This window comes from Ischnura elegans, chromosome 1, assembly GCF_921293095.1.
Source record: "Ischnura elegans chromosome 1, ioIscEleg1.1, whole genome shotgun sequence".
Classification (NCBI taxonomy): domain Eukaryota; kingdom Metazoa; phylum Arthropoda; class Insecta; order Odonata; family Coenagrionidae; genus Ischnura; species Ischnura elegans.
In genome coordinates this window covers 115,550,996-115,565,002 of record NC_060246.1, presented here as the reverse complement: position 1 = coordinate 115,565,002, position 14,007 = coordinate 115,550,996, and the positions used below count along the sequence as shown (strand labels likewise).

The 14,007-nt window shown below is 38.1% G+C and overlaps 1 protein-coding gene across 3 annotated transcripts in view; it reads left to right on the top strand.

The window, feature by feature from the left end:
- Positions 1–14,007, top strand: part of LOC124168588 (carbonic anhydrase-like) — a 43,732-nt gene that overhangs the window by 21,023 nt on the left and 8,702 nt on the right. For all 3 annotated transcript variants that reach the window (XM_046546892.1, XM_046546893.1, XM_046546894.1), the window contains 2 exons: positions 2,401–2,505; positions 11,334–11,378. In XM_046546892.1, the coding sequence (XP_046402848.1) occupies positions 2,401–2,505; positions 11,334–11,378 (150 nt within the window). The remainder of the gene's footprint in view (positions 1–2,400; positions 2,506–11,333; positions 11,379–14,007) is intronic.

The following is a 14,007-nucleotide window of genomic DNA, read 5'->3' as shown; positions in this document are numbered from 1 at the left end:
ATTATGGTGCGTAGCGATACGCATTTTCAAAGTGGGAAATTCATATTTTTTTCTGATGACCATTCACTGCTGCAAAATTTTGACTTGATGTGCGTATTTTTAATCAATGGATGTATTAGGAAAAATAATTCCATAAAGACATCTGAAATCTCGCAGCGCAACTGATAGCGGTGAATATCAACAGGTGTAACAAATTTAATACATATATTCATTATAAATTAAAGATTGAATTAACGTTAGTAAAAAAATGCAATCAGAGATCTTCGTGGGACCATCTAACAATAACAAAATGTTTGGTCATCGGTTCGGTGTGAGTCATCATCAGCGGTCAGCGAAGTTAAAAAAATCCACATTATATTTAACATATTCCATATATTGAATTCCTATGAAATTATATCCACTATTTAATAAAACCTACAGGTAAATTTTCCTACACTTCAATAATAGAACCACATCATTATTTAGAAAATTCCCATTAACCGTATCGTACCTACTAGTTTCCTTCAATATATTTCAGCGAAGTTAAAAAAATCCACATTACATTTAACATATTCCATATATTGAATTCCAATGAAATTATATCCACTATTTAATAAAACCTACAGGTAAATTTTCCTACACTTCAATAATAGAACCACATCATTATTTAAAATTCCCATTAACCGTAACGTACCTACTAGTTACCTTCAATATATTTCAGCGAAGTTAAAAAAATCCACATTACATTTAACATATTCCATATATTGAATTCCTATGAAATTATATCCACTATTTAATAAAACCTACAGGTAAATTTTCCTACACTTCAATAATAGAACCACATCATTATTCAGAAAATTCCCATTAACCGTATCGTATCTACTAGTTTCCTTCAATATATTTCCCCAGAAAGACCAAGCCACAGGTTGCATAGAATTAAATTTAACATTATTATAAAGGCAGAAGCGGATTTGGGTCGTAGTTTCGGGGTAAATTGCTTTCCGCTGCATGGTGCGCAATATCACTCAGTGACGTGTCTACGATCTAATGTGCGGAGAGAGATGGCTTTAAGAGAGTGATCAATTACATTCAAACACTGCATTTTTAGATAAAGAAATAAAAACTTTAATTGAACAGCCACCTTAAAGATTATCTTTATTTAAATAAGTCCAAAAATGACGGGGGGAGGTGTTATCGCCCTCTTTTAATTCACCTCAGTCAGTGGCGGATCCAGGATGCCATCCTAAGTGGGGGTTAAAATTCCAGCAGTGGTGGGGGACAGAAAAAATACCATTCCATCACGTGTAAATTGGATACCCGAGGGGGGCCATAGCCCTTCAGCCCCCCAAAGATCCGCCACTGACCACAGTCAAAGGCTACCTTTAACTGTATCAAATTGTACATAGTTTGAAACACAGTTTGTTCATAATGAATAACTTAACTCTTTATAATTTAACGGTATAAACATTTTCTGATTCTTATTAGCTCGCATTCGGTTTCAAATATTTCCCAGCGAAATGGGAAACACCGCTCTTATTCCCCAATAGTCAACTTAAAAAATAATCAATATGTTACCGATGACTTCTTCATCTGATTACAGAGAATCTTTTTCTCGGTAATTCAACCCGAAGGTTGGTTTGGATAATTGAGGATACAACTAACTCAAGGCTTAAAAACAGGCATGAACGTACCACATATTCACTTTAAGCGAGGCCAATTCCCTGGGCCACCTCGCACTTCGAGGATAAAATTTGGGGATGTTCAAAGGCTTCATCCGGGATTTGAACCCGGGACCCTTTGCCAGGCGAGCCAAGCACTCCATCCTCTAAGCTACCACGGTCCCTTTAAAAAGAAAATCGGAACTACGAATTTTCTTACGGTATCGATCAGTGACGTCACGGCAAAATCAGCAGTGCCGGAACGCACTTTACTTAGCTTTTTAGAAGTGGAATATTACTGTGTGTTTTCTTATTGCAAGTTATTTTTTACGTCTTATTACATTTTTTTGCCTCGGTTACGAATGTGCACAGTGGCGTAACTAGGAATACGCTTTGGGGAGGATGGAGAGTCTGGGGGTTGACCCCCCAGGGAACGGGGTGTTCGGAGAAATATTTGAAAAATGACACGCCTGGAAATAGATTTTACATCATTTTGTCACTTAAAATTTAATTTTAAGCAGATGCAGTTATTATATCTCAAAAATAGACAATATTTTCAAATATTTTTTTTATTTCTTTGAGGCCTTGGGGGGATGGATCTATCCCCTCATCCCCCCCATAGTTACGCCACTCTATGCACATATTAGAGATTTTGAGGCAACAACATTGGTAAAAGTTTAGTTGACTATTATGTCGTTTATTAACCAATGCCGAAATAGCGTTCCGGCACCACTGGTATTAATGCGCAATGCGTGTTTTCCAGACGGGAGGCGATGGCAGTGGGTGCGGAGTCGGGGCCCTAGGAGAGTCGCCCCAGACAAGCTCACGTTTCCAGCAGACGGAGCCAAAGACTCGCCCAACACCATCGGTAAGTAGTGTTAAAAAAACGTAGGGGAAACGCAGCGTTCTTTCCAGCTATAACGGTACACACAGACAACTTCATTGGTACTGACTTCGTGGAAAACCTTTTGATTTCCACGCTAAGATGGACTAAGAAGCTGCAACAATTGTTCACAACCTGATGTCACAATAGGGTAGTTTCCTTCATCAAAGAAAACAAAAGGCATTGACGGCGATTCGTTATCCAACATTAGTGTATTCATAATATACAAATTATTTGGTTTTTGAAATGCCGGTTTTGACGAATGGCAAGGGTCAAATTTTATCCTCATTTGAAAAATGCCAGATTGGCGCCCATGCGATGCCACTCCACGTGAAGTCACAGGGACCTAGTTTCTATACAAGTAGATAGGAGTTTTACATCGTCTGAGATTACCAATGCTTACATTAGGCACAGACCTCAGGGAAACATGTCTTAATTATTAAAACTGACTATAGTCGGAAAGTTTCCTTAGTTTGATAAGAGATTAATAATCCTTATTTAAGCCAAGCGCTACCTCCTACAGAGCGTTCCACATTTAGTTGACAGTATGGGCTCTTATGGAGAATCGTTTCCCATGTTAATCTCCATAAGGCCAGGAGAGCGGTGTTGTCAATATTTGTACAATTGGTGAAGACCTTCAAGGAGAAAATAGTGTGAAGAAATTTTTGCAGAAGATTCAATTCAATACAGACAACGGTCAGGTAGAAATTGCGAGAAGAAGACAAAGTAAAAAAATACACGTTTCTGACGGATATTTAAGGAAATGTTTTTTATAGCTTTTGTTATAATTTTTATCGATAAACTATTGACACCAATGAATGCAGCATCTCTTTCTACATTAGAATGCAATTTTTAATCAGTGCATAACGCAACATTAATTTTCGTGCTGTTATTGACAACACCGCTCTCCTGGCCTTATGGAGATTAACATGGGAAACGATTCTCCATAAGAGCCCATACTGTCAACTAAATGTGGAACGCTCTGTAGGAGGTACCTCACGCGCTACCTCCTACAGAGCGTTCCACATTTAGTTGACAGTATGGGCTCTTATGGAGAATCGTTTCCCATGTTAATCTCCATAAGGCCAGGAGAGCGGTGTTGTCAATAACAGCACGAAAATTAATGTTGCGTTATGCACTGATTAAAAATTGCATTCTAATGTAGAAAGAGATGCTGCATTCATTGGTGTCAATAGTTTATCGATAAAAATTATAACAAAAGCTATAAAAAACATTTCCTTAAATATCCGTCAGAAACGTGTATTTTTTTACTTTGTCTTCTTCTCGCAATTTCTACCTGACCGTTGTCTGTATTGAATTGAATCTTCTGCAAAAATTTCTTCACACTATTTTCTCCTTGAAGGTCTTCACCAATTGTACAAATATTGAGTTAAAATGTTGTTATGCCGACGTAACACCCTTTAGGACAAGAAAATTTTGATTTTTGCAAGGTAAAAAGTAGTCGCTTACTAACTTACGTTTCTTACGTCGTAGATCCCCATACGCTGCGTATCAAATGTGAAGTAAACTACAAGGTTATTTTTGGTGAAAACATCATTAACTTACATCAATTCTGAAGCGAGTTACAAGGTTTTGATCTTAAGAAAAAATATTGCGTTGCCGCTGGGCCGGGCTTCTTGCTTTTTCTTGCGCGCAGAGGGAAAATTCTCGGGCGGAAAAGGAATTTTTTGTCAATGCATACTATGAAATATATTTATCTATTCGTTTGATATCCTAAAAGGAGAATACTCACACGTCGTAACAGCAGTGTTTTTATCTGAATACATTGATAAGCGAAAGTAAGCAAGCGGCTTGGAAATAAGACGCTTTCGCCTTGGGTGTTTAGGCCCCATCGCGGAAACCAAGAAAAAGAATCTCTCATAATCTGTGCGAAACACTACCCCATCCAGTGCACGCCTTTACAAAAGGGGGCTTGGGTTTTTCCTGAGTTTCTTTCATAGGGTACCATAAAACCTGCACCAAAAGCGTCCCTAGCCGAAGGGTCCGTGGGAAGAATTTACGAAGGCGTTCAGTTTGTCATTGCATTTTTTTGGAGTGAACAAGTGTTGTGTGGTCTGCTGAATTTGAGAATTGTGAAGGGTGTTTTACACTTATCTTTGTTGTAACACGCCCAATCAATATGTCCGATACAAAGAAGAGGAGAAAAGGTGAGAAGCTCATAAGCCGCGAAAGACAGTTGGTGCTCAAAGTCTTCTCGTACTTAAGGAAATCTCTCAGCATTAGTGAGGCCGGCCGAGAAGCTTCGAAGGCTAGTGGGTGCTAGGAGTTCACTATTTACAGAGTTAGAAAGGAAAGCTCCCGTGGTCCATTGGTAACTCCTTCAAAAACTAAATAAATTAGACAGCCTTACAAAAATTCGAGAGCAGTGATTTTCGACGGTTTGGTGAGATCAGGAATTAGAAGGAAGGTACATGAATCCTTCGTGAAAAATATTCCTCCGACTTTAAAATCCATCTTAAACTCGGTAAATATGGATAGTATTCTCCCAGATTACTTAAGGACAACACTATATCGTCTTCTTTTGGACATAGGCTTCGTGTACAAACGCAGGGGGAAAAGAATCGTCCTTATCGAAAGGGATGATATTATTCGTTGGTGGCACAATTAATTATTTAAGGCAGCTAAAAAAATATCGTCGCGAACACAGGACGAGTGTATTCACAGGCGAAATTTGGATTAATGTTGGACAAATAATGAACATTAGTTTGCGAAACAAACAATTAGAAAATCCGCGTCAAGCTTTCCTCGCTGGACTAAATACTGGGCTTGGCCCCCACTTCCCGAGGAGGACGATTTGCAATTATACACACAGGAACGGAAAATGGGTTCATAAAAGGAGCATCGCATGTGTTTCTGTACAAAAAGAACTCAATGGATGAGCATGAAGAAGTAGGTGGCGAGTGTTACGAGAGATGGTTTGAGCACTCACTTCTTGAAAACTTACCCGAAGGATCAATTATAGTGGTAGATAATGCCTCTTAGTACTCAAGGAAATTGGAATCCTTACCTACTACAAGGTGGAGGAAAGAGAACATTAAGGAAATTAGCTTTGAAGATGTCAGCTTGAAAAGAGATCTTTAATTTGCAATAAACCAAACACGGGAAAATTTTGAAAAATTAAAGATTGATGATGTCTTATACAACATCGCCTTTCATGTAATACTAGCCAGAGCCAAAAAATATTGCATAATATGGGAGGAATAGAAATTTTGTCTCATTCAGGAGTGGCGATAATTTTTATTATCCTTCAATTTATTGTTATTTTTTACATTACAGACTATTCATTATTCAGCTTGTGCATTGAATAAGTACGTACATAAAATAACAAAAGAATTTTCCTTTTATATTGCAGCAAAGGTATTGTAATTTACGCTAAAAAATTCCGTAATTTACGCCGTCTTTCGTGCGATCCCTAACTCCTTTTTGAACTAAACCGTTTTGGCGCTCTATTATGTGTGGTTGCATACGCTGTTAGGATGCCTGCCGGCGGAGCGGAAGCTTGGCAACACTGTTATCCATAAGGCCCGTACTGTCAACTAAATGTGGAACGCTCCAGAATGACGTCACACGGGGTTTTCCCAGCATTCATACTTAGCCGTCGCGTTTACGCGCGCTTGAAATTTTTCACTTTTCATTTAATCGCGAAAAATAGATATCGTCATTTAAAAATCTAAAAGCTTGAAATGCGTACTCCAGGAGCAATAATCTTTCAATTTAGGCAATAAAAAAACAATAGAAAACCACCCTATTCATTCAAATAATTCGTCAGATTGAAGGGAAAGATAAGTCACGGTGGAAATAAAATTTCCTAATTCAGCCTTTCTCTCATCATTTTGAAATAAAAAAATCGCGAAAGTTGCCGCCCACTTTTTATGAGTTGGAGACATAATTCCAGTTCTGCTTAATTTATACATTTATGGATAATCGCTCATCGTGAATAAGCGTCGTTCACAGTAGTGTAAACAGAAAACAAACCACGCGAAAGATGTTTGCAGCCGTCAGTGTTTCAATGCTGTTATGATGATTACATTAATAGAGGAAAACTTGGTCAATGGAGTGAATGGAATTGAAACACTATTCCCATTTATGAGAGAATAGCAAAAATACTTTGACATCAACGATGTTCTTGATGGTCATATACGATGAGCTTGTAGGCCCAACACTATATATGTACCATGTCTTCATAGAATGGTACCATTGACTCTTTGAAGCCCAAATATTCCTTGGGATGTATATTTTTCTGCCAGGGACACGAGCCTGAGTAGAGCTCAGGCTTTTATTTTTGATTCTGTGGAAAAACATTCCCTGCATATTTCTCTGGCCTGAACTATTTAGCCTCTTTCTACAGCTATCTGGTCTTATTGTATGGCAGGTGCTGGTATTTAGTGGCTCCTAAATGTTATTTTCAGATTGGGAAATAATTTCATGAATACACAATAAAAGCCCTGGTTTTTTTGCAACCTGCACATGAAAATACCACGGGCTTCAAACTGTTAACGAGTCAACGCTACGTAAATACACCGCTTACTTGAGCAATTAAGTGGCTTCAAAATAACAATGAAGATGCGTTTCCCAGTTCGGACAGTAGTTTCGTCGCACTGTATTCAAACTGGCCTTACTTTTACAGCCCCTTTTAACTCCTACGAAAAACTAACCAGGGCAGTTTTTATTGAAGGAACCTCTTACAGCAAGATTTTCTATTTTTTTCGAGTAGTATAACAGCCTTTATAAATGCTTCTGTTAAATCATAGTTGAACTCAAGGGTGTACCCAGGATCATAACTAGGGGGGGGGGGGGCAAGCCATGGTCTAGGGGGAGGGGGCAAGCCATGGGATTCATGAGATTATTTCCTTGAAAAAATAGTTTTATTTTAGTTACATATCTTATATTAATATAAATCATTTTTCGTGGGTTTAAAGAAAATTTGTGGAATACTTTCGTTTCAATTCAGTACTGATTTTGCTTAAAGACTTATGCGATTTTTGCTTCTAGGGGGGGAGGGGGGGGGGCTGCTCCTCGCTGGGTACGCCCATTGTTGAACTGTTCTTCATCTAGCTTGGTTGTCTTTGATTTACCTAAAGAGTCTTTCAATTAAACCTGTCGTTCTAATGGTCCAGCTTCATAGGACTCCTTGCTTTTGTGAATAACTGTAGCAAGGTGCTTCTGTCAGGAATCCTCATGATGCAATCAATTCTTGCATCGCAGAATTTGTATATTACAATTTGGTTTTGTCTATCAAAAACATAAAATCCTTCGCTAGCTTACTTATAAACACGTTAACGAATTTCGGCATTCCAAACGGCAAAAAATCACACTTAGCGATATGAATTACTTTTGACCAACGTATTAACCACTTATCATTAACAAAAATCTAGATATTTACCGCAAACGAATTTTGGCCGCAACGGATGACTGCCGGAAAAGTAGGTTCGAAAATTGTTGCGCACGGCGGCCATCTTGAAAAGATCGTTTTGATAACGAATTAAAATACTCGGTCTTAATTGAAATTATCGCAGCACATGTGCATTTGATTCCAAACATGCCACCATACCACCTTCGCACGCAGTCGGGGGTTGGGGGCTCCCAGAGCGTAACAGTAGGTAGTAGCCACGGCCCTCAACGCATTCGCTACAAGGGCGCAGTTATTTTTCGGAACATTCTTTGAGGCCGATTCTTGCCCTAGCACTCGTTGCTGCTGAATTAATCCTTTGTGCTAGGGACGTGTTACTATGAGGTATAAAAGCCAAAAATTGGGTGCCCTACCGAATCGTTCACGCAGTTAGGGAGGTTCGCGTAGCGGCGGTGGCGTAATTTCGTTCGCGTGGGGGGGGGGGGGGGGGGGGGGGCATTTGTAAACGGGGTATCTGGTTGGAAAAAAGAGCTTAATGGCGGCGTAGCGATGTCGATGATAAGGCTTCGAATGAGAGTAGTTTTTGAGATGAGGAAATGCGGCGGCGTCGAGAGCCCGTGGTTTAAATTAGCGGCTTCAACTTTACTCGCGGATTTGTTTTAAAAAACAGAAGCGCTTTCGGTTGTGTGAAATTTAAAAAGTAGCGAAATGATCAAAAATCCTTTCAAAATCGTGGAAAAAATCGCAGAAAAAGTCAAAAACATTGAAATTCGCGTAAATATTGAAAATTTGCCAATATTCGCGAAATTTCGCGTTCGCGAATATCATTCATTTTTATTAATTAATTAATTATTAAATATTCGCGAAATTAAAGAGCCCTACTCATTGGCCTTATGGGTGAATCCGTAAAGGCACGCCGCGCAGTTAGGTACTCCGTGGTTATTTCCATGAATAACATTTTTCATGCCTTAGCGCAATGATAGCTAACTATTTCCGAAACTTTTCAGCATTATTTTAGCATTACGATGGTGCAAAAAGATGATTTAGATTGCTTACCTAAAGAGACACAATATCAATGAAAATTTCAAAAAATTTTACGATACACTTACCCTCTTAAAGGCTACTACGCGGCTAATAAACCCATAAAAAGGTCACGAATTTATGTGCACATCATTACGGCATAGAATTATGAGCCCCGACCAATGGCGGATTAAGAGAGGGGCGGTTGCAGAACAAAAGGAGGTAATCTTTAAGTGGACTCTTCAATAGAAGTATAAATTTCACCAACTCGACAAAAAAAGTTAAAAAATGATTGATGAATATCCAAAAACACCTGGTCTAGGCATATCAGACCTCAGACGTATTTTCGTTGAAAGGTATTGCATACCAACTAGGCGCCACGAAAATTAATGTACCATTATCGCCAAAACAATAACCTTGATAGGCCCTGGCTCCAACCTCAGAAAACCAGTATATAAAAGGGGTGCACCATAAAAAAATGCATCGAGTTCACCATATCGATGGCTAAGATCTAATAGCATGTATCCCAAAATTTGGCCGGTTTGAGACAGGTATCTTAAACAAAGTGTAATGACATTAAAAAAATAAAATTCAAGCAAAAAACAACTCTTTGAGCGCAAATGTATGCTTCTTTTTCCGTTTTATGAATTTTTGGTTTTTAATTTCAGAGTACAATTAAAAATATAAATCATTTCTTTCGCTCTCCTGAAAATTTGTTATTTTTGATATGCGTGTTGTTAGAACTTAGCCAACGATATATATATTCAAAAACTAAAAATTCTCGCAATGGTGCCTGTAAAGGTAATGAAAAATAAAAATTAAACACGTTAACAAAAAGAGATACTGTAAATGGTCATGTGTGCACCCTTTTGAAAAGAGCAAATCATCGTGAATAGAACTTGTGCAGAATGAATCTCCAGCTTCATTCAGAAGAAAAGTTGGGATGTTTTCAGAGTTTGGTCCACATTCGCTTGGAGTTATTTGATTTTGTATAAATTTTTTAAAAATAATTACTTGTTGTAAGTCGCCATAGCCCTCTTGTCGTCATCGCCTGGGGATTGATAGGGAAAATCGCGCAGAAAAAGGAAGAAGTCACATGTCGGAGAAATCACACTTTATTCTTGGATTCATTTGAATACACACGTCGACTGCCCAGCGTACTGTCGTCTCCCTCTGGTAAGTCTTTTTGTTAATTGCTCGGGTGCATAGCAGTATCACGTTCTTAAGCAAGATGTCTTACCCTAAGTGGCCATGCAATCACTTCCTGTCGCCGAAGGGGTTGGGTGGTGGGGGATCGTGGGAACTGAGAGGAAAAGAGTTATCGCTGACTTTGGATGGAATGGAATCTAAAGGAAATGAGGCATGGAAGGCGCCAGTCACCTCTTACATTGTTATACGTTTAATTTTTGTTTTTTGTTCTAGTTGTTGTTACTTTCAAAATAGTTGAATTTTCGTGAAATGGTGTCATCCGTGGAAATAAATAAATAAATAAAATAAATGAAACTGTTTTCCCATTGAAAAGGACCATCCATAACAATGTGCTCACATCAACAAAACAATAAGCTGGAGCCATAAAAGATTAACCAAAATGATGAATGAGGAAAAACGCTAAGCACAGAAAAATTAACCCCGCCAGAACCGCAGACATTTAGATTATCTTGGCAGTGAAGCTTCCTGACATTTTTCAAAAAGAAATTAATTCATGTGCATGAGAAAAATATGCACTAAAAATATGATAAGCCATACAGCTAAAAAATACCTTGTAATGTTATGATAAGACTCAGGGATTTCTGACTATTTTGTAAGCCTGTTTTACTGGCACATTTGACTGGTTTTACATGATGCAGTAGAAAGGGTAAATGTGGTATATATGTAAGGGAACACTTAAGAGGCCAAGAAAACATGGGTATGAATTTTATACATATAAGAAGTCCTCAAATTGTCAACTGTCAACTGAGGGGAGGATTCAGTATCAATTTTGGGGTAGGGTTCATGACCTGGGTCCAGGGAGTGCCCCCTAATGCCCCCCTGTAAGATAGGGGTGTTCTTTCACGTAAAATTTTTGTAGTGAATGCTATGCTCTACTATAAATACAATTCAAACTGCCCTCACATTCGGGAATGGTAGCCAAGAATTTGCATAAACACTCCCTTTATAAGGATATAAAAATTATTAAACTAAAAAATTTAAAATGTTTGATAAAATTTTGGGGGAGGGGGTCATGACCCTTGTGACTGCCCCTTAATCTGCCACTGCGTCAACCCTGTGTCTCGAAAAAAGTTTCTTTCACAGTTAATCCAACATAAGCTTAACACCAGCATTTCATTTTTGCATTAGCTAGAGTACCTTTAACGACTTATTACTACAAAATCTAAAATTGACTCGCAAAAGACATTTACAATGCAAATCATTTCATTGACAGGTGGTGAACATCCTGGTGATGTGATTGTCTTTCCAAATGTAAAAGGTAAGAATCATAGGAAATATAGAAAAGTAACCTAACTTTCTCAGTTTTTTATCACAATTATTATGCAAATGAAAAATTTTCATACTAAACTTTGAAGAATAGCGAGTTAACATAGCTCACATCAGACCACAACTCAGCCATACTTGCTAAATCCAGAAAGGCCTAGAGAGGTCCAGGGTCCAGGATCCAGGTAGCCTGGATCCGCCTATGACAGTGTGTAATGAAATAGCATTGTTACACTATTAAAGTGAAGATATTCTTGAACCAACATAGTCTTGATGAAGCTAGGCACACATTAAAACTGAGCTTATATTTAACATAAAATATTTGTTAGTAGTAAAAAACTATTAATGCAAGTATATACATATAAACTCATAGTTTTCCATGAAAATGATAAATGCTGATAGCCTGCTGCCTTAGTTTTATTGGTGAAGATGACACTATGAAACAAATTACGTGAGTAAGAACTCAAACAGTACAACCGAGCATTAGTAATAGGACAGATATCAGAGAAGTGTGCCAACAAGAGTAATAGCTTTCCATACTGATGGCAAAGGTTCAACTCATGTGGGATAGGACTTCTTTCTGAGGTGCACCAAGGGAGAATGTTAGGTGAAATACTACGCCGATCGGATGCAATGTCAAGCAGAAATTTCCTAGCCATCTTTCTTTCTTCCTTCAGAAAAATGTCAGCATAAGCTGGATTTTGGACTTAAATAACAGAGCAGGCAACCTTAAAAGTGTGGACAAAATGAAAAGGGTGGTGGGGATAATAGAAAAGCTTAAAGGGAAGAGAGGATAAGGGGAAAGGGGGAGAAGGTGCCATTTGGCTGATGCACCCGAGCTGTAAGGTTTTCTGCTCCCTTCCATCAGTGCCAGATTACGCATAGGTAAAGCTGCAGCTAAAAATTACTAAAGCTGTTAAAAGGCAGGCACTTTGGACACCAAGTGTACTATGGGGCACTTGCATGCGTCCTAGTGATGAGATCAGAGTCTTCACATTCTGAAAAATTGTTTGATGATGGCTCTCCCAAATGGCTAAAATATGCTTATTCAAAATTTTAATGAAATCAGAGTACTCCTACCCATGCTGAATCAAATGCAAAGGTAAAACTCTTAATTGTTTTATAATGCATTATTGGATAGCTAGTCCAGTCTATTAGTGAAGAAGTGTCATGGGTTGCCCATATTGATATTTTATAGTCAATTTCATCAAATCAGCCAAATTTTTTCAGACGAATAATTGGGTAGCTAGTTCAGCTGTATATTATGTCTGCATGTTGCTGAAAGTTCTTCAAAAGAGTCGTCGCCAGTATTTGATAGGCATAATCAAATGTAACTAAATTTAAAAAAAATCTTCAACTGTAGATTCTTGAATAACAATTGCTAAACAATGGATGGAGAAATTGTAAAGACAAATGATGAAGCCAAAATTCTGGAAGTTAAGATAATTTCAAAACTATTGTCAGGAACTCATAATAAATAACTGTGGCAGAGCTCCAAAAGATACTAGAACTCATCATGAGTGTTTTGGGAAGGTCCTCAGGTGAAAAAAGTGGTATTACTTCGCACTCGTCAAGCCACACCTCAAAGTCGGGGTGAGTACATGAAATCTTACAATAAACATTTAGTTCACAAACTGAATATAATACAAAGAACAAATGCATGATTGGTTAAAAGCTTTGGTAGCCATGAGACACTGCTATCGTTCATGCTAGCCTTAGATTGGTTGAACAGAAAAGAATTAAGAACATCTAGTGCCATGAGCTTCGGTAAAAACAAATTGCCATGGGAGGTCAGAAACCTGGACAGAATAGTGGTCTGTGCAGTGGCTTGGAAAGCCAAAGTTTCGTGGTTTGATTCCCGGTCCAGGAGAATTTTTTCTCATGGCCATTCATGTACAAGAACAGATACCTTTCCGAGTGACAAAGAGAATCTTAGAACCTCACTATGGTTTCAGGTCTGACAAAAACATTAAAATACAAGAGATATTTTGCTGAATGGACAGGTATAGGAATTCATTTTACCCTTCAACAATATAGGACTTCAATACAGTAAAACCTCTATGTAGTGAACCTCTTTACATCATAAACCTCCATACATCATACCACCCCTATGGTCCCATCAGATTTACATGTAAATTTATGGGCAAACCTCTTCGTAGTGAACCTCTTTATATCGTAAAACCTCCACTTATCATACCAAGGAGATACTCCCGAGACGGCCTAACTACCTCCACTAATTGTACCGAGACAACTTGAGACCATTAATGCAGCCGCGATCACGTACATGGAATGACATGTTCAGCAATAAATGTTTCACTCTTTTTCTTCTTATATACCTTATCATGCGGTAATTTTCACGTTAATCATTAGTTGTGGCCATTTTGTTCAATATGAGAGCATACCTAACAGTAAATAAGAAAAGAGGTATTCAACTATCCCAATCATTTTAAGTGACTGTTGAATTGAGAGAGATCACATCATTTTCTCTCGAATAATGGTAAAAATCATGCGATAGCGCTCGCTTTCTGTAATTATTAAATAATAAATATATGTTCACTGATGCATGCATGTGTGTTTAAATACATAAATATAATGGTTCAAAAGACAGTAGTGCCTTTCATTTC